Source organism: Mesoplodon densirostris, chromosome 2, assembly GCF_025265405.1.
Source record: "Mesoplodon densirostris isolate mMesDen1 chromosome 2, mMesDen1 primary haplotype, whole genome shotgun sequence".
Taxonomy (NCBI): Eukaryota; Metazoa; Chordata; class Mammalia; order Artiodactyla; family Ziphiidae; genus Mesoplodon; species Mesoplodon densirostris.
Window position 1 is genome coordinate 128,376,060 of NC_082662.1, and position 24,495 is coordinate 128,400,554.

Here is a 24,495-nt window from a genome sequence, read left to right on the forward strand (position 1 = left end):
GCCCATTAAACAACTTCTTATTCTCTCCCTTCAGCCCCTTATAACCTCTATTCTACTTTCTGACTGTATAAATTTGCCTGTTTTAGGTCCCTCTTATAAGTGGATCATACAGTATTTGCCCTTTTGCATCTGTCGTATTTCACTTAGCATAATATAATATGTTTTAAGATTCATCCATGTTGTAGCGTGTATCAGAACTTCACTTCCTTTTATGACTGAATAATATTCCCTTATATGTACATATATATTTTTTATTCATCTGTTGATAGACACTTGGGTTGTTTCCACCTTTTGGCTACTGTGAATAATGCTGCAGTGAAAATTGGTGTACAAGTATCTGCGTGAGTCCACATTTTTTTAGTTGTTTTGAGTATGTACCAAGGAGTGGAATTGCTGGATGATATGGAAATTCTCTGTGTAGCTTTTTGAGAAACCATAGCAGCTACACCTTTACACATCCCCACCAGCAATGCACAGGGTTCCAATTTCTCCACATTCTTACCGACACTTGTTATTTTCATTTTTTGATAATAGCCATCCTAATAGGTATAAAGTGGTATCTCATTGTGATTCTGATTTGCATTTCCCTAATAATATTCTGGATATGAGTCACTTATCAGATAAATGATTTGCAAATATTTTCTCCCATTCATTTCACTCTCTACATAGTGTCCCTTGATGCACAAAAATGTTAAGTTCTGATAAAGTCCAATTTATCTGCTTTTTCCTTCTAAGAGTTTTACATAGTTTTAGCTCTTATGCTTAAGTCTTTGATCCATTTTGAGTTAACTTTTGTATATGGTATTAGGTAAGAGTACAACTTTATTTTTTTGCATGTGGGTATCCAATTTTTTCAGCACTAATTGTTGAAAAGGCTGTCTTTTTCCCATTGAATGTTCTTGGCGCCCTTGTTGAAAACCAACAGACCATATAGGTGAAGATTTATTTCTGGGCTGTCTGTTCTGTTCCATTAGCATATAGATCTATCTTTATGCAGCACTATACTGTTGTAATTACTGTCACTTTGTAGGAAGTTTTGAAATAAGGAAATGTGAGTTCTTCAACATTGCTTTTCTTTTTCAGGATTTTTTTGGCTATCCAGAGTCCCATGAGATTCCATATGACTTATAGAATGGATTTTTCTTTTTCTTCAAACAGTACTGTTGGGATTTTGATAAGGATCACACTGACTTTGTAGATTGCTTTCGTAGTCTTATCACCTAACAGATCTGTGAGTACAGAATGTCCTCACATTTATTTAGGTCTCCTTTAAATTCTCTCAGCAGTGTTTTTTATTTTTCAGGGTATAAGTCTTGGGTCATCTTGGTTATATTTTCCTAAGTATTTTATTCTTTTTGATGCCATTATAAATGGAATTTTCTTCTTAATTTCCTTTTCAGATTGTTTATTGCTAATAACTAGAAATGCAACTGATTTTTTACTTAATTTTATATCCTGCAATTTCTCTGAATTCATTCATTAGCTGAGGTAGTGTGGGTTTTGTTGTTGTTTTGGTAGACCTTTTAGAGTTCTCTACATATAAGATCATGTCATCTTTGAACAGAGGTGATTTTACTTCTTCCATTTCATTTTGATGCCTTTAATTTCTCTTTCTTACCTAATTACTCTGGCTAGGACTTCCAGTACTTTGTTAAATAGAAATGATGAAAGAAGGTGTTCTTTTCCTGTTTCTGCTTTTAGGGGCACAGGTTTTAGTCTCTTACCATTGAGTATGAATTTAGCTGTGGGCTTTTCATATTTGGCCTTTATCATGTTCAAAATTTTCCTTCTCTTCCTACTTTAGTAAGTGTTTTTATCATGAAAGGATTTTGAATATTGTCAAATACTTTTTCTGCATCAGTCTGCATAATTAACCAATGCAATTTCTGATCATTTTTGCCTTTCATTTTATGATTATACTCTATTACCTTGATTCATTTTTATATGTGGACCCATCTTTTCATTCCAGGAATAAATCACATGAAGCCATGGTATATAATCCTTTTTAATATGCTGCTGAATTCAGTTTGCCAGTGTTTTGTTGAAGATTGTTACATCAGTAATATCTTAGTGTGGTTTTCTTTTCTTGTAGTTTCTATGTCTACCTTTGGTATCAGGTATTGCTGCCCTTATAGAATGAATTAGGATGTCTTCCCTCTTCAGTTTTTTGGAAGAGTTTGCAAAGAATTGGTGTTAATTCCTTTTTTTTTTTAAATTGAGGTATAGTTGATTTACAGTATTGTATTAGCTTCAGGTGTACAACATAGTGATTCAAAATTTTTACAGATTATACTCCATTTATAGTTATATAAAATATTCCTGATGCTGTACAATATATCCTTGAGGGTTATTTATATTATACTTAATAGTTTGTACCACTTAATCCCCTACCTGTATTCTGCCCCTCCCCCTTTCCTTTCCTCTCTCTCACTGGTAACCACTACTTTGTTCACTGTATCTGTGAATCTGTTTGTTCTTTGTTATATTCACTAGTTTATTTTTTAGATTATACATATAAGTGATATCACACAGTATTTGTCTTTCACTGACTTATTTCACTTAGCCTAATATCCTCCAGGTCCATACATGTTGTTGAAAATGGCAAAATTTCATTCTTTTTTTATGGCTGAGTAGTATTTCATTCTATATAAATATATATTCATGTCTTCTTTATTCGTTCATCTTTTGATGGATGGACACATAGGTTGCTTCCATATTTTGAATATTGTAAATAATGGTTCTATGAACATTGGGGTGTATATTCAATATGTCTTTTTTTTTTTTTTTTTTTTTTTTTTTTTTTTTTTTTTTTTTGCGGTATGCGGGCCTCTCACTGTTGTGGCCTCCCCCGCTGCGGAGCACAGGCTCCGGACGCGCAGGCTCCGGACGCGCAGGCCCAGCGGCCACGGCTCACGGGCCCAGCCGCTCCGCGGCATATGGGATCCTCCCAGACCGGGGCACGAACCCGTATCCCCTGCATCGGCAGGCGGACTCTCAACCACTTGCGCCACCAGGGAGGCCCCAATATGTCTTTTTGAATTAGTGTTTTTGTTTTCTTCTGATACATACCCAGGAGTGGGGTTGTTGGATCCTATGGTAGTTTTATTTTGAGTTTTTTGAGGAACCTTCATACTGTTTTACAAAGTAGCTGTACCAATTGATTTTCCCACCAACAGTGTACAGGGGTTCTGTTTTCTCGACATCTTTGCCAACATTTGTTATTTGTGGTCTTTTTGATGGTAGCCATTTTGACAGGTATGAGGTGATATTTCATTGTGGTTTCACTTTACGTTTCTCTGTTGATTAGCAGTGTTCAGCATCTTTTCATGTTCCTGTTGATGTTGAGTTGCATGAGATCTTTGTATATTTACCCTTTATCAGATATATCATTTGGATATTAACCTTTTATCAGGTACATAATTTGCAAATATCTTCTTCCATTCAGTAGGATGCTTTTTCATTTTGTTGATAGTTTTCTTCACAGTGCAACAATGTTTTAGCTTGATGTAGTCACACCTGTTTATTTTTTTGTTTTGCTTCCCTTGCTTGAGGACATATATCCAAAAAAACATTGCTAAGACCAATGTCAAAGAGTGTACTACCTGTGTTTTCTTCTAGGAGTTCTATGGTTTCAGGTCTTACATTTAAGTCTTTAATCCATTTTGAGTTTATTTTTGTATATGATGTGAGACAGTAGTCCAGTTTAATTCCTTTGCATGTAGCTGTCCAGGTTTATCAACACCATTTATTGAAGAGGCTGTCTTTTCTTCACTGTACATTCTTTCCTGTTTTGTCATAGACTAATCGACCATATAAGCATGGGTTTATTTCTGGGCTCTCTATTCTGTTCCATTGATCTATGTGTCTTTTTTTAGGCTAGTGCCATATTGTTACGATTACTGTAGCCTTATAGTATGGTTTGAAATAAGGGAGTGTGATACTGCCAGCTTTGTTCTTCTGTCTCAATATTACTTTTGGCTATTCAGGGTCTTTTGTGTTTCCACACAAATTTTAGAATTATTTGTTCTAGTTATTTGCTTTTGGCATTATGGACATTTTAACAATATAAATTCTTAAAAATCCATGAACATGGTATATCTTTTCATTTGTATCATTTTCAGTTTCTTTCTTCAGTGTTTACAGTTTTCTGGTTACAGGTCTTTTACCTCCTTAGATTTATTCCTAGGTATTTTGTTATTTTTGATCCAATGGGAAATCAGATTGTTTTCTTAATTTTTCTTTTTGATAGTTCATCATTAATATGTAGAAATGCAGCAGATTTTTGTATATTAATTTTGTATCCTGCAAGTTTACCAGATTCATTAATGAACTTTAGTAGTTTGCTGGTGACATCTTTAGGATTTTCTATGTGTAATATCACGTTGTCTGCAAACAGTGACAGTTTTACTCCTTCCTTTCTGACTTGGATTCCTCATGTTTCTTTTTCTTCTCTGATGGTTGTGGCTAGGACTTCCAAAACTATGTTTAAAAAAAGTGGTAAGAGTGGGAATCCTTGTGTTGTTCCTGATCTTAAAGGAAATGCTTTCTGCTTTTCACCATTGAGTATGATGTTAGCTGTGGGCTTGTCATATATGGCCTTTATCATGTTGAGGTATGTTCCCCTGCTAACACATTTTCTGGAGAGTTTCTTTCATAAATGAATGCTGAATTTTATCAAAAGCTTTTCTTGCATTTATTGAGATGATCATGTGATTTTTATTCTTCAGTATGTTAGTGTGGTATCACATTGATTGATTTGCAGATATTGAAAAGTCCTTGCATCCCTGGGATAAATCCCATTTGATCACAGTGTATAATCTTTATAATGTATTGTTGGACTTGGTTTGCTAATATTTTGTTTAGGATTTTTGCATCTGGGTTCATCAGTGATATTGGCCTGTGATTTTTTTTTTTTTTTTTTTTTGGTAGTGTCTTTGTCTAGTTTTGCTATCAGGGTGATGCTGGCCTCATAAAATGGGTTTGGAAAAGTTCCTTCCTCTGTAATGATGTTTGTTAGAATTCACCTGTGAAGCCATATGGTCCTGAACTTTTGTTTGGAGGCTTTTTTTTTTTTTTTTTCTTAAATTACTGATTCAATTTTATTTAGTAATTGGTCTGTCAGTCTTTTCTGTTTCTTCCCTGTTCAGTATTGGGAAAATTGTACATTTATGGGAATTTGTCCATTTTGACATAATATTGTTCACAGTAACCTTTTATGATCCTTTGAGTTTCTGTGGCATTGGTTGTAACTTCTTTTTCATTTCTGATTTTATGATTTGGGCAGTCTTTTTTCTTGATGAGTCTGGCTATAGGTTTATCAATTTTGTTTATCTTTTCAAAGAACTAGGTTTTAGTTTTGTGGATCTTTTTTATTGTTTTTCAGCCCCTTTTTTCATTTATTTCTGCTCTGATCTTTATCATTTCTTTCCTTCATCTAACTTTGGGTTTTGATTGCTTTTCTTTTGGTAGTTCCTTTAGGTGTAATGTTAGGTTGTTTGAGATTTTTCTTGTTTCCTGTTCCTGAGGTAAGCTTGTATCACTATAAACTTCCATCTTTGAACTGCTTTGGCTACATCCCATAGATTTTGGATCATTGTGTTTTCATTTTCATTTGTCCACAGGTATTTTGGGGTTTCTTCTTTGATTTCTTCAGTGACCTATTTGTTGTTTAGTAACATATTGTTAAGCCTCCATCTGTTTGTGGTTTGGGTAGTTTTTTTCTTATAGTTGATTCCTAGTCTCGTAGCATTTTGGTGGAAAAGATGTTTGATATGACTTCAGTTTTCTTAAATTTACTGAGACTTATTTTGTGGCCTAGCATGTCACCTATCCTGGAGAATATTCCATATGCACTTGAAAAGAATGTGTATCCTGCTGCTTTTGCATGGAATGTTCTATATATATTAAGTCCATCCATTTTAATGTGTCATTTCAGGTTAATGTTTCCTTATTGATTTGCTGTCTGAATGATCTGTTCATTGATGTAAGTGGGGTGTTAAGCAAAAAGTTAGAAAATGTAAAGAGCAAAGAGAGCTGAAGAATATGTAACTGAAATTTAAAAATATGTTAGAAGGAATCAGCAGTAGGTTAGATGATACAGAGGAACAGTCAGCAAACTGGGAGACAGAGTAGTGGCAGTCACCCAAGCTCAACAGAAAAATGTTTAAATTTAAAATGAGAATAGATTAAGAGACCACTGGCACAAAGTCAGGTGTAAAAACATTAACATTATAGGGGTCCTAGAAGGAGAAGAGAGAGAGAAAGGGGCAGAGAACATATTTGAAGATATAACAGCTGAAAACTTCCCTAACCTAGGAAAGGAAACAGACATCTAGGTCCAGGATGTACAGAGTCCCAAACAGGATCAACCCAAAGGGCACCACACCAAGATACATTGTAATTAAAATGGCAAAAGTTAAAGATAAAAAGAGATTATTAAAAGCAGCAAGGGATAAGCAACAGTTACACATAAGGGACTGAGCTGATTTTTTAGCAGAAACTCTGCAGGTCAGAAGGAAGTGACATAATATATTTAAAGTGATGAAAGGGAAAAATCTACAACCCAGAAAACTCTACCTGTCAGTGTTCTCATTCAGATTTGATAGAGAGATCAAAATTTTACAAACAAGCAAAAACTAAAAGAGTTCAGCACCACCAAACAAACTTTACAAGAACGTTAAAGTGACTTCTTTAAGCAAAAAAGAAAGGCCACAACTAGAAACAGTAATCTTTATTATTTTCTTGCTTCAGTTGCTTTGGGGTTTGGTTTCCTTAAGGTGTGCATTTAGATTATTGATTTGAGATCTTGTTTTTGCTTGGTTTTTTTTTTTTATAGTAGTTACAGCTGTAAATTTCTCTATTAGGACTGCTTTTGAGCAAATCTTATGAGTTTTGTTATTCTGTATTGTTGTTTTCATTTGTTTCAATTTATTTTTTAATTTTCTTACGATTACTTCTTTTACCTACTCATTGTTAAAGAGCGTGTTGTTTAGTTTTTACATATTGAGAATTTTCCAGCTTTCCTGCTGTTATTGATTTCTAATTTCATTAGATTGTGACTAGAAAAGTTCTGTAATATTTTCTTCTTTTAAAATTCATTAAGACTTGTTTTAGGCCTAACGTTATGGTCTATTATGGAGAATATTCTTTGTGCACTTGAAAAGAATGTGATTCTGCTATAGTTGAGTGGAGTCTTTTGTATGTATCTGTTAGGTCAGATTGGTTCATAGTGTTATCAAGTCTTCTCTTTCTTTATTGATCTTCTGTCTGGTTGTTTTTCATAGTTGAAAATGGGGCATTGAAGTCTTCACTGTTACTGTTCTACTGTCTACTTATCTTTTTAATTTTGTCCATTTTTGCTTCATATATTTTGATGTTCTATTGTTAGGTGTGTATATGTTTGCAGTTTTTATATCTTCTTGCTGTGTTGAACCTTTTATCAATATATAATGTTCTTCTTTGTCTTTTGTAAGCTTTTTTGAATTAAAATCTATTTTATTTGACATTAACATAGCCACCTCAGCTTTCTTTTGATTCCTGTTTGCATGGAATTTCTTGTTTTATCCCTTTACTTTCAACCTCTTTGTGTCCTTACATATACAGACTCTCTCATAGATAGCATGAAGATGGATCCTTTTATTTTATCCAGCTTGCCTTTTTCTGTTTTAATAGGAGAATTTAATACAAAGGTTTTATGAAGAAGTACCTTGAAATACATAAGTGTTTGAACTGATCCATTAGTTTTCCTTATTGTAACTTCTTTCCAAATTCATAAATTTACCAAGAATATTCTTTTAGCCATTTCATCTGAGAGTATGGAAACATTAGCATATCATATGTTGTTTGATGAACTATACAATGCTCATTTGTCCCGGGATTGTTTGGAGGCATATCCAGAGTTAGATTAGCATGACTGTGGAGACTTTTGCCCCTTTTATTTAGCTTCTGTTGAATCATAGCTGGTGTTTGTAATTTTAATAGCATATAACCTGAAGTTTGAAATCAATGCAATTAGAATGAAGTAACCAAACTACAGATATGGAGAGCAGATATTATCATTGGGAATTCACTTCTCTTAAGAGTAGCTAACGTTCTTGAGTCAATCTGGAAAAAAGAAAAGGAAACAATGATTATGACACTAAAGAAAATTGTGATAATATATGATCATTGAGATATTTTATTATATTTTGAATAACTAGTTTATTTTAATGTTATTTTATTTCAAAATCATATGATAAAAGAAGCAGTTTTCTAGAAGTATACTGAATAGGGCCCCTGGAGTTTTCTCTGTTCCTTCCCAGTCTCACTAATACAAAGAGAATGAGAGGAGGCTACTTGGGAAGAGAAGTTGAGAAAGTTTTGGAAGAGGGGGAGCTGTGGGAGGAAGAAATAAAGAAAAAAAGGAATTCTCATAGAATCTTGGAAAGGCTTGGGAATGTGAGATACCAGTTATCTTGGAAGGCAGGGTGGACTGAAACCAAGAAAATCAGTTAAGTTCATATAAAGAACTAGTAGGCTCCATTGCCCAAACCCCTATTCCCACAAAAGATTAGAGGTTTATTATCCGAAGATACTAAATCAGAGAGACTCTAAACATGTGACCATCAAGCTCATTCAAGGGTGGGATAAGGTGCTATGCTTAACCAAGGAGATAAATACATAGAAACTCTTCACATGGAATGGTGAGGTTCCCCCCAGTTATTTCTTCTTGACTTGGCTCCCACAGCATCATTATTGTGCTTTGCCCACTTTGGGGGGAGATTGGAGGATTCTCCTATGGTAAACTGAGCTGTTCCAGATGGTGAAAAAGTAAACTATAGATGTTGACCTTTTTCCCAAAGAAAAAGTGATCTTGCATCTTCTTCTATAGCTGGATTCTCTCCTTGTTGGACTTCTTGTTAAAATAAGCTTCCTTTATCTACAATTTGTAGTTGTGTAACACATAACAGCCTTAGGTTTAATTATACAAATAAATGTTACCATTCTGAGATGAAGAAACTGGGAAAAAGGGAACAATTTCAACAAAATTTCAATTGTGTATTTCTGAAAATATTCAAGTGAGTGTATTGGACTATCAGTGTACTTTTAAAAAGATACTATATTTCAGTAAATTATACTCACCTTTTGTGCATTATAGTCAGTGATGAAGCAAATCACTGCACATCGCTCAATGGCTTAAAACAACACTAATTCTATTTTTCAGCTAAGGGTTGAATGATAACTGAGGGCCTGCTTCAAGTTCTGTGTTAGATAACACATCTGTTCTACATGTGTCTCATTCTTCTTGAAGTAATGGGCTAGCTAGGGCGTGTTCTTTCTATGGTAATGGCAGAGGTACCAGAGGTCAAACCCAATTGCCCAAGCACATTTTAGCTTCCACTTCAATCACAGCTATTAACACCATTCCACTGGCCAAAACAAGTCATGAGGCAGAGCCCAGAGTTATGGAGTGGGAAGTTATACTCCCACCTTTAATTGGAGGAATTGCAAAGTCATAGGGCAAAGGTTATAGTTTATGGCTGTACTTGAGTTGTAATAAGGTCTGGGACTATAATCTTTGCAAAGGTCAGTGGTCCTCCATCCTCTTCAGTCTTTAGATCCCCAGTATGACCTGAAAACTATTTGTGCTTTGAGAAAGTGTTACAGGAATTTTAATCAGTGATCCATTAAATGTACTTTTCAGAATTGAAATATGTATGAAATAAAGGTTATAGTATTTTTAATTTTATGAGTAAGCTATAAGGCATATTATATTGCCGTAATTTTTACCCTAAATTATTTCTTTAAGTGAATAATTTTAGAACATTGACATAGAAGATATTCAACATATGTTTATTGTTTGGTTGATGTATTTTGAGTCTCAAATTATGGCATTATTGTATTATTTGGCAGAAAAGATTAGGAGGAGAGGGAGAAAAGGCAATGAGCATAAATTGAGTGCCTCCCAATATGCTGGATACTACAGGATAGCATATCTATATCTCATTTTATCTTGATGTGCTCTCTTCTTGTTGTTTTGGGTTATTTTGTTTTTCTTTTCATTTTTACAGATAGGATATCTGAAGTGCCCAAGTCAAGACCTTGGGCATATTCTGTCCAATCGGCAAACCCAAAGGCCCCTTTTCCTGCCCTTTAGAGGAAGGTGAGCTGAAACTTCTGCCTTGGCCACTGAGGAAGGAAGCTCAGTTTTCAGTTTTACCCATGTGCAAGTGTCAGTATTAACTCAGTGAGGAGGAAAAGAGCATTGCAACTAAGGGACCAGTGAGAAAGCTGTCTTAGATAAGGGAATAGAGTCCCATGTGAGAACTGAGAGACAGTGGGTTTATATCATATCTCATTCCCTCCCATTGTAGAAAAAACTAGAAGATGACTCATGGTCACTGTCCCACCCCAGTAAATAAATACCCTTCATCTTGAGGATTATGCGTTTCATTTTTGTTTTTTAGAAAATGTGTATATTTGTTACCTTTTAAGTGTCACTGAAAGTCAAAATAAAATATATAAAAAGCCATTATTTTAACTTTATTTTATTTTATATAGTTATATAATTACTGTATGTTTATATTGTGGAGTTATATATTACATATTGGTATATAATTATGCTTGCTATTGTCTAAATACTTAAAATATTTTTGTAGCATATGAATCATGCTTACATAGTACTTTGTAATTTAAAAAATGTTTGGAAACTGTTCTTATTGCCCATGGTTGGCTCTGGTGTTTCGTTTACTGTATTTAGGTTAATTTGATTTCCTTTAACATGTCTTATGGACATTGCCCATACAAATGCTGACAAGTTTTTTTCTTCAGTTCCCTTAAATGAGTTTATAACTGTTGACTTACTTATTAATGTCATGTTTTAAAATTGTCTTTCCTTGGAAAGGCAGTATGCAAATTATGTACCATATTTAGATGGAAGGTTTTTTCTTCTGGTAAAATTTTTTTGATTCTCTGTTGATTTGGCCAGGACATACATATAAAATGCTAAAAAGCATTTTGACAGAAAGTAGACAGATGGAAGACTAACAACAACATTTGCATCAAGGAATTAGGTGAATGGAAGATTTAAGAATCCACATAAATTAACCATATCAATTCAATAAATTGAGAAGGGAGTAAGACGTAATTGTTCTAACTTTACAGAAAATTATTTGCTTATTTTGGTGAAACCAATTGTTTCATATATGTGTAGATAAATTCATAATATATGGGATTTTTACCTTAACATGAAATTCTACATTTTAAAGGTTTCTTTTTTGATATATAGATGTGTTTCTTATTGCAGAATGTTTCGTTTCACTGTTTTGTAGTATAGCTTCTAATTAAATCATATAAGAATGTATATGGGAATTTCATGGGAAAAATATTTACAAGTAATATTCTTTTGATCAATAAGAAAAAAACTGTTGAGTAGATACTATCCTTATTCCCATTTTACACAAGAGGAAACTAAGGGACACAGGGTAAGTAACTTGCCCAAGGTCATGTGGAAATAAGTGGTGGTGGAACCAGGAGTCAGACTTCTCCACCAGTCTGTCTGACTCTTAAGTTTATGCTCTTAATGACATAGTCACATCCTCTAAGATACTAGTAATTCTTAGAGCCCAGTCAACAGGCCTGTGGGAATCCTTGAAACCATTTCAAGGGTCACGAGGTCAAAACTATTTTCATAATACTATCAAAACATTATTGGCTTTTTTATTGTATAGACCTTTGAACTGATAATATGGAAAAACAATGGTGGCTAAAGCTGCTGCTTCCTTAGTCAAGGCATTGGCACCATACTATGCTAATAGCAATCATATTCTTCACTGGCATGCACTTGCAGATAAGAAAAAAAGCCAGTTTCACTTAAGAATGTCCTTGATGCAGTGTTAAAAATGATTAAGTTTATTAAGTCTTGACCTTTGAATTACATCTTTTTAGTGTTTTGTAAGACTAAATGGAGCTACACATAAAGCACTTAACACTGTATACCAAAGTGCCATGGTTGTCTCAAGAAAAAGCATTTGTGTAATTGTTTGAGTTGTGAGCTGAACTAGCCAGTTGTTTCATAGAACATGATTTTTACTTGAAACGATGACTGACAGACAAAAATTATGGTTTTGTAGACCTGAGTATTTAGCAGACAGTATAAACCTGTCACGTCAAGGAAAAGAATTGACAGTATTTTTTTGCCAGTAAAATTTAGGCAAAATTTTCTAAGAGAAAATTAGAGTTTTAGGAGCTTGAGTCTGCTGCTTAACAGCTGCCCAGTAATTAAAGACTTCAGATGAGATGGGTGATGATATAAATGAAGGTGATATTTTAAAATAGTATAATGAAATGTGTCGTCACTTGGAAGATCTGTGTAACTCAGGGAACCAGTGTTTTTCAAATGACCAATGCACAGTGTTACAAAATCTCTTCAAAGCAGAAGATGGATTTTCATGTTAAAATGTATGGAAAGTTTCAGATTCCATGTTATAAATAACTTTCAGGAAATTACCACCTGTGAAGTTTTGATGTAGTATCAAAGAAAACTATCTTCAGTTATTTGGAAAGACTATTAAAATAAATTTCCCATTTCCCACTACTTATCTGGGAATAAGTATGAAGCTAGGCCTTTAAATATTTTAAGTTAAACAGTATATGGCAACAGATTGAATTCAGAGCAGATATGAAAATCTTCTATTAAGCCAGAACTTAAAGAGATTTTTTAAATTGTTTAATAGTGCTATTCTTCTCACTAATTATTTGTTTTGGAAATATAGTAAATCTTCATTAAAATGTTAGCCATTTTTTCTGTAAAATTGATTTATTGATCATTTTAAATGAATTAATACATACCAGTTTCTCAGTATTTCTAATACGGTAAATATTAATATATCTAACCCATGTAAACAAAGTGTTCTTTAGGGTCCTTTAAAAAAAAAAAAAGAGTGTAAAAGAGTCTTAAGGACAAAAAGTTTAGGAGCTGCTGCTCTAGAAGAAACATATTTAGAAAGTACAGTATAGGGCTTCCCTGGTGGCACAGTGGTTAGGAATCCGCCTGCCAATGCAGTGGACACGGGTTCGAGCCCTGGTCTGGGAGGATTCCACATGCGGTGGAGTGGCTGGGTCCGTGCGCCACAACTGCTGAGCCTGTGCTCTAGAGCCCACGCGCCTAGGATCCGTGCTCCGCAGCAAGAGAAGCCACCTCAGTGAAAAGCCCGTGCACCACAGCAAGGGGTAGCCCCCGCTCCCCTCAACTAGAGAAAAGCCCGAGTGCAGCAATGGAGACCCAGTGCAGCCAAAAATAAAATAAATAAAATTTTTTTAAAAAAACCATTCACTTTAAAAAAAAAAGTACCATACATGTTAGGACAGAGAAATTGAAATTTCATGTTTTTGAAAGTGCATTAAGTGGTCTACACTTGGTAGACAAAGAAGCAATTTCTTTGGTGTCCATTGTTAGCTCTTAATCAGATATCAAATATATTCATTTGAATTGAGTGTCTTTCTCAAAACATTTATAATTGAGAACTTATTTATATAACATTGCTAGTGTTTACTGCAGTTAACATGATACTAATGTGATCATTTACTTGAGAATTGTAGACCTTTATAAGCTATAGAGATATGATAAATGTTATTAGTTGACTACCTACTTAATTGCCTAATGTATTCCTTTTTAAGTGAACTCTTAATGGAGTCCATGGACTTACTTTACTGCTGAGAATTTGGTGGATATGTTGTTTCCTGGGACTCGTGGACTGTCTTATTTATGTAGTCAGGGGTAAATGTTGAATGCAGTTCTATTCCAAGGGTTTGGTGAATAGATACTAAAGTTGAAAATATCTAAATGTATGTTTTTCTGAATCTCTCTCTGCAGGATGACGTACCTTTGCCAAAGACTTAGAAGCTAAGCAGAAAATGAGCTTAACATCCTGGTTTTTGGTGAGCAGTGGAGGCACTCGCCACAGGCTGCCACGAGAAATGATTTTTGTTGGAAGAGACGAGTGTGAGCTCATGTTGCAGGTAATTGTGTCTGCCTTCTGTATGTGTCTACTCAAAACCTGGAACTGACATGAAATATTTTTCTACTCCTTTGGAGAGCAACTCTGCTTAACATTTGAACTTTCTGGCCCTCCCTCTTTAAGCTCTAGTTACTAGTTTAATAAATTTTCTCCCCCTTGTATCATGTAAAAATAAGTTCTAAGTCTCAGAGATTATATTTTGAAAAATGAGAGCTTTGAGTAGTGAAGTTTGTTTTTAAGAAGTAAGAAGTTTCACATTCTACACTTTTAAAATAAGACTTGTAAATAATTCATAAAATTAGTATAGCATGAAGTAAAACTGAATTTTAATCATGGGTACTTAATTGATACTGGAATTAATCTCTCTTTTTCTTTTAGAGGTTTTCATTATAATATCTTCCAGTAGTTTGAGCATACAGATTGTTGGCACTTGCTGAATTATGTATAAAGGAGTTACTTTTAAAACATACTTTGAAGATTTGTTTAATTAATTTATTTATTTTTAAATTTGTTTATTTATTTAATTTATTTTTGGCTGTGTTGGGTGTTCATTGCTGCGCGCAGGCTTTCTCTAGTTGTGGTGAGCAGGGACTGCTCTTCGTTGCGGTGCGCGGGCTTCTTATTGTGGTAGCTTCTCGTTGTGGAGCACGGGCTCTAGGCGCAGGGGCTTCAGTAGTTGTGGCTCACAGGCTCTAAAGCGCAGGCTCAGTAGTTGTGGCACGGGCTTAGTTGCTCCGCGGCATTTGGGATTTTCCCCGACCAGGGCTCGAACCCCTGTCCCCTGCGTTGGCAGGCGGATTCTTAACCCCTGCGCCACCAGGGAAGCCCTTTTAAGATGTTTTTGAGCAAAGTAATTAGAAAAATGGATCCCCAGGTTTTTGACATTTAGTTACTTTAATAGGTCCTGACAATCTAGAATAGAGTCTTATCCCCTTGCCCTCCCCGCTTTTGTTGGTTGAAAACTGTAAACAAATACTTAGAATAGAGAGATTTGTTCTGTTAGCCCATTGTTTCTCAACTGGGGTGATCCTGCCTCCCCCCAACTCCCCCAAAAGATATTTGGCAGTATTTGGAGACATTTTGATTTTTTTTTAGAGACAGTTGATTTTGTTTTTTATATTTATTTATTTATTTAGTCATTTATTTATTTATTTAGGCTGCCCCAGGTCTTAGTTGCGGCACATGGGATCTTCGTTGTGGCATTCAGGATCTTTAGGTGCAGCATGCAGATTTCTTAGTTGCAGGATCTTTAGTTGCACTGGGATCTAGTTCCCTGACCAGGGATTGAACCTGGGCCCCTGCATTGGGAGTGCAGAGTGTTACCCACTGGACAACCAGGGAAGTCCCCATTTTGATTGTTGTGCATGGTAGAGGGTTGGAGGTGTTTGCTACTGACATTCAGTAGGCAAAGGTCAAGAGACCGGGGGGGTTGCAAACATCCTACAGTATATAACATACTTCTTCATACCCCTTATACCGCCCCCACCAAACACACCCAACAAAGAATTATTTGGCCAAAAATATCAATAGTGCTGAGACTGAGAAACCCTACATTGTCCCCAGAAAAGTCAGATTTGCATATGTTTACGTACGTTTTTACTTTAAAATTAAAGAACTTATTTTATAGTTTTGAGACAGTAAAAGTAAAGCCACTGTATAGCTATATGAGTATATGAGTTACATGTATAATGAAACCTTATTTAAAGAAATTCAATGAGAGAAATAGAATAGTACAGAGATTTTTCTGGGCTCCTCAGTGAGATGGAATAGTGAGACTAGCAACTGAGAAGAAGGCAGTAATGATTCTATTTGGATATAGGCCCCTTGTAACTGAAACATATCTTAGGTTCAAACTGGGGGGAACTCATTCATTAGAGAGTGGAAGAGGTACTTTCTATGTGGCATTTGTATCAACCAGCAGAGCAGTATCTTAGGAAATGTGGGAATGGCTGTTTAGGAACTTGCAGAATAAATCTTTTCTTACATGAAGATAAGATTAAGAGACATGACTGGTAAGGTGTCTGTGTCCTGGATTATGTGTAACAAATGTAAGTTGTCTGACAATTTGTGAGGTGGAGGGAGGAAGCTGAGAGTCCAAGGAGACCAAGATGGGTTCCAATTCACAGGACACACCGTCGGAGAGGAAAGAGCTACACAGAGAAAGAACTCTGTGGAGGATTACCCTTGAGTATGCATTTGAGTATTGATCAGCACACATATGTGAAGAGACTACCCAAGGGCAGGGGAAAAAGTCCCCTGTTAATTAGAGTTAACAGTACCCGCACTAACAGGGTCAGGAATGGTGCCTGTTGCTAATAGCCAGACTGGAAAACCTCACAATTCACAGGGCATTGGTCTCTACCCCTTAGTAGTGGGGAAATAATTAACCCTAGTCTGAGTTCTACTCTTATCTCAATCTTAAAAACAGTACTCAAAAGGGTCACACTGTTTTTAAGTAAATTAGCTGTGTCCCAGACCAAAGTTTAAGAATATTTATAGGAATACAGAAATACAAAGGTAAAATTCCCAGTGTTTGTTAGCCAATAAAAAATTATCAGGCCTGTAAAAAAGCAGGAAAATGTGACCCATAATGAAGACAGATTAAAGATTTTTTGTTTCTGAAGAGTTTGGCGAAGTTTGGCAAAATTTAAAAATGGCAAAACAACCTTGAAAAAGAAGAATAAAGTTGCACAACTCACACTTCTCAACTTCAAAATTTATTACAAAGCTAGCAATACTGGAATAAGGGTAGACGTACAGACAAATGGAACAGAATGAAGAGTTCAGAAGGAAACCCATATATCTATGGCTGTTATGGTTTGAATTGTGTCCCCCCCAAAAGATGTATCAAAGTCCTAATATCCCATACTTGTGAATGTGATCTTATTAGGAAATAGGGTCTTTGAGGATGTGATCAAGTTAAGATGAAGTCATTAGGGTGGACCTTAAGCCAATATAACTTAGTGTCATATGATGAGGAGAAGACAGACACAGAGAGAAGACAGCCATGTAAAGATAGAAGCAGAGATTAAGAGTTACGCTACCAGAAGCCAAGGAAACCTGGGGCTACCAGAAACTGGAAGAGGCAAGGAAGGATTCTTCCCTGGAAGTTTTGGAGGAAACATGGCCCTGCCAACTCCTTGATTTTGGACTTCGTGAATCCAGAACTTTGAGAGAATACACTTGGACTGTTTTAAGCCACTCAATTTATGGCACTTTTGTATGGCAGCCCAAGGAAACTGCTACAGTAGGTTTTTGAGACCAAGCCCATTCAGTAGAGGAAAGAGTGGTCTTTCCAACAGATAAAGCTAGGACAACCGAATTTCTACATGTAAAAGAATGAATTTGGACCCCTACCTTACAACATATATAAAAATTAACTCAAAATGGATCAGTGACCTGAATATAAGCGCTAAAGCCATAAAACTCTTAGAAGAAATCATAGGGATAAATCGTCATTACCTTGGATTTGGCAGTGGATTCTTAGATGTGATACCAATAGCACAAGCAACAAAAGCAAAAGTAGGTAAATTGGACTTCATCAAAATTAAAAACTTGTGCATCTAAGGATACTATCAAGAGAGGAAAAAGACAACTGTCAGAATTGGAGAAAATATTTGCAAAACCATACATATCTTATAATATCCAGAGTATATAAAGAACTCCTACAACTCAACAACAGATATACAAACAATCCCCTTAAAAAATGGTCAAAAGATTTGAGTAGACATTTCTCCAAAGAAGATATAAAAATGGCTAATAATAACATGAAAGTCACTCAACATCATTTGTCATTAAGAAATGGAGATCAGAACTGCAATGAAATACTGCTTCATATCTACTGGGATGGCAGTAATGTTAAAAACAAAAAAAAACAAGAAGATAAGTGTTGGTAAGGGTGTGGAGAAATTGAAATTCTTGTAATTTGCTGGTGGGAATGTGTAAAATGGGGTAGCCGCCGTGGAAAACAATTTAGTGGTTCCTCAGAAGTTAAACAGAATTATCATATGACCCAGCAATTCCACTAGTAGGCTATACCCAGAATAATTGAAAGCTAGGACTCAAACAGATACTTGTATTTAAGTCAGTGTTCATTGTAGTGTTATTCACAGTAGCCAAAAGGTGACAACAACCCAAGTGTCCAGCAACAGATGAAGGGATAAACAAAATGCAGTATATATCAATACATATAATGGATTATTATTCAGTTACAAAAAGAAATGAAGTTTGAATACATGCTGCAACAGAAATGAACCTTGAAAACATTCTGCTAAATGAAATAAGCCAGAAACAAATGACAAATGTATGATTCCACTTACATGAAATATCTAAAACAAGCAAATTCATAGAGATACAAAGTAGATTAGTGGTTACCAGTGGCTAGAGGAAGGATGGTTGAAGAGTTATTGCTTTACAGTTACAGTTTCTGTTTGGAGTGATGAAAAAATTTTAGAAAGGGGTATGGTTTGGGGTGTTAAATTTTGGAATCGGATATTGTACAATGGTGATGATTGCACAACATTGTAAATTTAATTAATGCCACTGAATTGTACAATGAAAATGGTTAAAATGACAAATATTATGTTATATATATTTTACCACAGTGAAAAATCTAGAGGAAAATCAATGGCAATAGAATTTTAAAACATCTTTGAATTGATTCAGGTATTATAATCAAAACAGAAATTAAAAGAAAATCAATAATTTTTAAAGCACAAAAACCACTATTACCACTATAAGAAGTCAAACATTAAAATAACATTTTTATTTAAAATTCATCAATGAGTCTGATGTGGGCATCTGTTCTACTTATGACTATTTTTAAATTTATGCTTTATTTTAAAAATAAAATATGAAGTTGGTGAAATTCCATGATCAGGCAAGAAAAAAACCACTTTTGACCTGTTCCTCAGACTCCACCTCTAAAGATACTTCTGCCCTTTATCTGATAGGAGCATACTCCTTTTAGCACTGCCCTAGACACAGTGTATTCTCTGAAAAAGTTCCATGATTTGATCGGCTTCATGGTTACCTGGTAGTCAGAATCAGTGCTACAAATTAATGGAACTCTTCTTAATACAGAAAGACACATCTTTTGTATGGAAGTAAGAACAAGTATTTGCAAATTGTATTTAGTTTTTAAATGGTTTAGTTGAGAAGCTTCAATATGGCGAAAGAGTAAGACGTGGAGATCACCTGCCTCCCCACAAATACATCAGAAATACATCTACATGTGGAACAATTCCTACAGAACACCTACTGAACACTGGTAGAAGACCTCAGACCTCCCGAAAGGCAAGAAACTCCCCACGTACCTGGGTAGGGCAAAAGAAAAAACAGAGACAAAAGAATAGGGATGGGACCTGCACCAGTGGGAGGGAGCTGTGAAAGAGGAAAGGTTTCCACACACTAGGAAGCCCCTTCACGGGCGGAGACTGTGGGTGGCGGGCGGGGGGGAGCTTCAGAGCCACGGAGGAGAGCGCAGCAACAGGGGTGCAGAGGGCAAAGTGGAGAGAGTCCCACGTGGAGGATTGGTGCCAACCAGCACTCACCAGCCTGAGAGGCTTGTCTGCTCACCCGCCGGGACAGGTTGGGGCTGGGAGCTGAGGTTCGGGCTTCCATCGGATCCCAGGGAGAGGACTGGGGTTGGTGGCATGAACACAGCCTGAAGGGGGCTAGTGCGCCACAGCTAGCCGGGAGGGAGTCCGGGAGAAGTCTGGAGCTGTTGAAGAGGCAAGAGACTTTTTCATGCCTCTTTGTTTCCTGATGCGCGAGGAGAGGGGATTCAGAGCGCTGCTTAAAGGAGCTCCAGAGATGGGCGCGAGCTGTGGCTATCAGCACGGACCCCAGAGACGGGCATGAGACGCTAAGGCTGCTGCTGCATCCACCAAGAAGCCTGTGTGCAAGCGCAGGTCACTGTCCACACCACCCCTCGCAGAGGCCTGTGCAGCCTACCACTGCCAGGGTCCCGTGATCCAGGGACAACTTCCCTGGGAGAACGCACGGCGTGCCTCAGGCTGATGCAACATCACGCCGGCCTCTGCCACCACAGGCTCTCCCAACATTCCGTACCCCTCCCTCCCGCTGGCCTAAGTGAGCCAGGGCCCCCGAGTCAGCTACTCCTTTAACCCCATCCTGTCTGAGTGAAGAACAGACACCCTCAGGTGACTGACATGCAGAGGAGGGGCAAATCCAAAGCTGAAACCCAGGAGCTGTGCAAACAAAGAAGAGAAACGGAAATCTCTCCCAGCAGCATCAGGAGCAGCGGATTAACTCTCCACAGTCAACTTGATGTACCCTGCATCTCTGGAATACCTGAATAGACAACGAATCATCCCAAAATTAAGGCAGTGGACTTTGGGAGCAATGATATATATATTTTTTTTCCCTTTTTCTCTTTTTCTAAGTGTGTATGTGTATGCTTCTATGTGTGATTTTGTCTGTATAGCTTTGCTTTTACCATTTGTCCTAGGGTTCTGTCTGTCTTTTTTTACTATAGTTTTTAGCGCTTCTTGTCATAGGTGGGTTTCTTTTTTGGTTTGGTTGCTCCCTTCTTTCTTTCATTCCTTTTCCTTTATTAAAAAATTTTTTTTTAATTTTTATTTTAATAACTTTTTAATTTAATTTAATTTAATTTTATCTTATTCTTTCTTTTTTTCTATTTCTTCTCCCTTTTATTCTGAGCCATGTGGATGACAGACTCTTGGTGCTCCAGCCAGGTGTCAGGGCTGTGCCTCTGAGGTGGGAGACCCAAGTTCAGGACATTGGTCCACAAGAGACCTCCCAGCTCCAGGTAATATCAAACAGCGAAAATCTCCCAGAGATCTCCCTCTCAACGCCAAGACCCAGCTCTACTCAAAGACCAGCAAGCTCCAGTGCTGGAAACCCTATACCAAACAACTAGCAAGACAGGAACACAACCCTACCCATTAGCAGAAAGGCTGCCTAAAATCATAATAAGGCCACAGACACCCCAAAACACACCACCAGACATGGACCTGCCAACCAGAAAGACAAGATCCAGCCTCATCCACCAGAACACAGGCCCTAGTCCCCTCCACCAGGAAGCTTACACAACCCACTGAACCAACCTTAGCCACTGGGGGCAGTCAACAAAAACAACGGGAACTATGAACCTGCAGCCAATGAAAAGGAGACCCCAAATACAGTAAGGTAAGCAAAATGAAAAGAAAGAGAAGGACACAGCAAACGAAGGAGCAAGGTAAAAACCCACCAGATATAACAAATGAAGAGGAAATAGGCAGTCTACCTGAAAAAGAATTCAGAATAATTATAGTAAAGATGATCCAAAATCTTGGAAATAGAATGGAGAAAATACAAGAAATGTTTAACAAGGACCTTGAAGAACTAAAGAGCAAACAAACAGTAATGAACCACACAATAAATGAAATTAAAAATTCTCCAAAAGGGATCAATAGCAGAATAACTGAGGCAAAAGAATGGATAAGTGACCTTGAAGATAAAATAGTGGAAATAACTACTGCAGAGCAGAATAAAGAAAAAGGAATGAAAAGAACTGAGGAGGGTCTCAGAGACCTCTGGGACAACATTAAACGCACCAACATTCGAATTATAGGGGTCCCAGAAGAAGAGAAAAAGAAAGGGACTGAGAAAATACTTGAAGAGATTATAGTTGAAAACTTCCCTAATACGGGAAAGGAAAGAGTTAATCGTGTCCAGAAAGCACAGACAGTCCTATACAGGATAAATCCAAGGAGAAACACGCCAAGACACATTAATCAAACCATCAAAAATTAAATACGAAGAAAAAATGTTAAAAGCAGCAAGGGAAAAACAACAAATAACATACAAGGGAATCCCCATAAGGTTAACAGCTGATGTGTCAGCAGAAACTCTGCAAGCCAGACGGGAGTGGCAGGACATATTTAAAGTGATGAAGGGGAAAAACCTACAACCAAGATTACTCTACCTAGCAAGGATCTCATTCAGATTTGATGGTGAAATTAAAACCTTTACAGACAAGCAAAAGCTAAGAGAATTCAGAAGCACCAAAACAACTTTACAACAAATCCTAAAGGAACTTCTCTACACAGGAAACAAAGGGAAGGAAAAGACCTACAATACCAAACCCAAAAGAATTAAGAAAATTTTAATAGCAACATACATATCAATAATTACCTTAAATGTAAATGGATTAAATGCTCCAACCAAAAGACATAGACTGGCTGAATGGATACAAAAACAACACCTGAATATATGCTGTCTGCAAGAGACCCACTTCAGACCTAGAGACACATACAGACTGAAACTGAGGGGATGGAAAAAGATATTCCATGCAAATGGAAATCAAAAGAAAGCTGGAGTAGCAATTCTCATATCAGACAAAATAGACTTTAAAACAAAGACTATTATAAGAGACAAAGAAGAACACTACCTAAAGATCAAGGGATCAATCCAAGAAGATGATATAACAAGTGTAAATATTTATGCACCCAACATAGGAGCACCTCAATACATAAGGCAAATACTAACAGCCATAAAAGGGGAAACTGACAGTAACACAACCATAGTAAGGAACTGTGACACCCCACATTCACCAACGGACAGATCATCCAAAATGAAAATAAATAAGGAAACACAAGCTTTAAATGATACATTAAACAAGATGGACTTAATTGATATTTATAGGACATTCCATCCAAAAACAACAGAATACACTTTCTTCTCAAGTGCTCATGGAACATTTTCTAGGATAGATCATATCTTGGGTCACAAATCAAGCCTTGGTAAATTTAAGAGAATTGAAATCATATTAAGTATCCGTTCTGACCACAACGCTATGAGACTAGATATCAATTACAGGAAAAAAATCTGTAAAAAATACAAACACATGGAGGCTAAACAACACACTACTAAATAACCAAGAGATCACTGAAGAAATCAAAGAGGAAATCAAAAAATAACTAGAAACAAATGACAATGAAAACATGACCACCCAAAACCTATGGGATGCAGCAAAAGCAGTTCTAAGAGGGAACTTTATAGCAATACGATCCTACCATAAGAAACAAGAAACATCTCAAATAAACAACCTAACCTTACACCTAAAGCAATTAGAGAAAGAACAACACAAAAACCCCAAAGTTAGCAGAAGGAAAGAAATCATAAAGATCAGATCAGAAATAAATGAAAAAGAAATGAAGGAAACAATAGCAAAGATCAATAAAACTAAAAGCTGGTTCTTTGAGAAGATAAACAAAACTGACAAACCATTAGGCAGACTCATCAAGAAAAAGAGGGAGAAGATTCACATCAATAGAATTAGAAATGAAAAAGGAGAAGTAATGACTGACACTGCAGAAATACAAAGGATTGAGAGAGAGTACTACAAGCAACTGTATGCGAATAAAATGGACAACATGGAAGAAATGGACAAATTCTTAGAAATGCACAACCTTCCAAGACTCAACCTGGATAAAATAGAAAATATGAGCAGATCAATCACAAGCTCTGAAATTGAAACTGTGTTTAAAAATCTTCCAAGAAACAGAAGCTCAGGACCAGATGGCTTCAGAGGCGAATTCTATCAAACATTTAGAGAAGAGCTAACACCTATCCTTCTCAAACTCTTCCAAAAGATAGCAGAGGGAGGAACACTCCCAAACTAATTCTACGAGGCCACCATCACCCTGATACCAAAACCAAAGATGTCACAAAGAAAGAAAACTACAGGCCAATATCACTGATGAACATACATGCAAAAATCCTTAACAAAATACTAGCAAACAGAATCCAACAGCACATTAAAAGGATCATACCCCATGACCAAATGGGGTTTATCCCAGAAATGCCAGGATTGTTCAATATACACAAATCAATGTGTTATATCATATTAACAAATTGAAGGAGAAAAACCATATGATCATCTCAATAGATGCAGAGAAAGCTTTTGACAAAATTCAACACCCAATTATGATAAAAACCCTGCAGAAAGTAGGCATAGAGGGAACTTTCCTCAACATAATAAAGGGTATATATGACAAACCCACAGCCAACATCGTCCTCAATGGTGAAAAACTGAAACCTTTTCCATTAAGATCAGGAACAAGAAAAGCTTGCCCACTCTCACCACTATTATTCAACATAGTTTTGGAAGTTTTAGCCACAGCAATCAGAGAAGAAAAAGAAATAAAGGGAATCTAAATTGGAAAAGAAGAAGTAAAGCTATCACTCTTTGCAGATGACATGATACTATACATAGAGCATCCTAAAGATGCTATCAGAAAACTACTAGAGCTAATCAATGAATTTAGTAAAGTTGCAGGTTACAAACTTAATGCACAGAAATCTCTTGCATTCCTATACACTAATGATGAAAAATCTGAATGTGAAATTAAGAAAACAGTCCCATTTACCACTGCAACAAAAAGAATAAAATATCTAGGAATAAACCTACCTAAGGAGACAAAAGACCTGTATGCAGAAAATTATGACACTGATGAAAGAAATTAAAGAT

At 36.3% G+C, this 24,495-nt stretch overlaps 1 protein-coding gene across 7 annotated transcripts in view; it reads left to right on the forward strand.

The window, feature by feature from the left end:
* Positions 1–24,495, forward strand: part of CEP170 (centrosomal protein 170) — a 137,994-nt gene that overhangs the window by 20,206 nt on the left and 93,293 nt on the right. For 6 of the 7 annotated variants that reach the window (XM_060090906.1, XM_060090908.1, XM_060090910.1 and 3 more), the window contains exon 2: positions 13,853–13,998. In XM_060090906.1, the coding sequence (XP_059946889.1) occupies positions 13,894–13,998 (105 nt within the window). In that variant the 5' untranslated portion in view covers positions 13,853–13,893. Of the gene's footprint in view, positions 1–10,075; positions 10,142–13,852; positions 13,999–24,495 lie in introns of those variants that run through there. The other variant, XM_060090907.1, reaches the window with a different exon arrangement.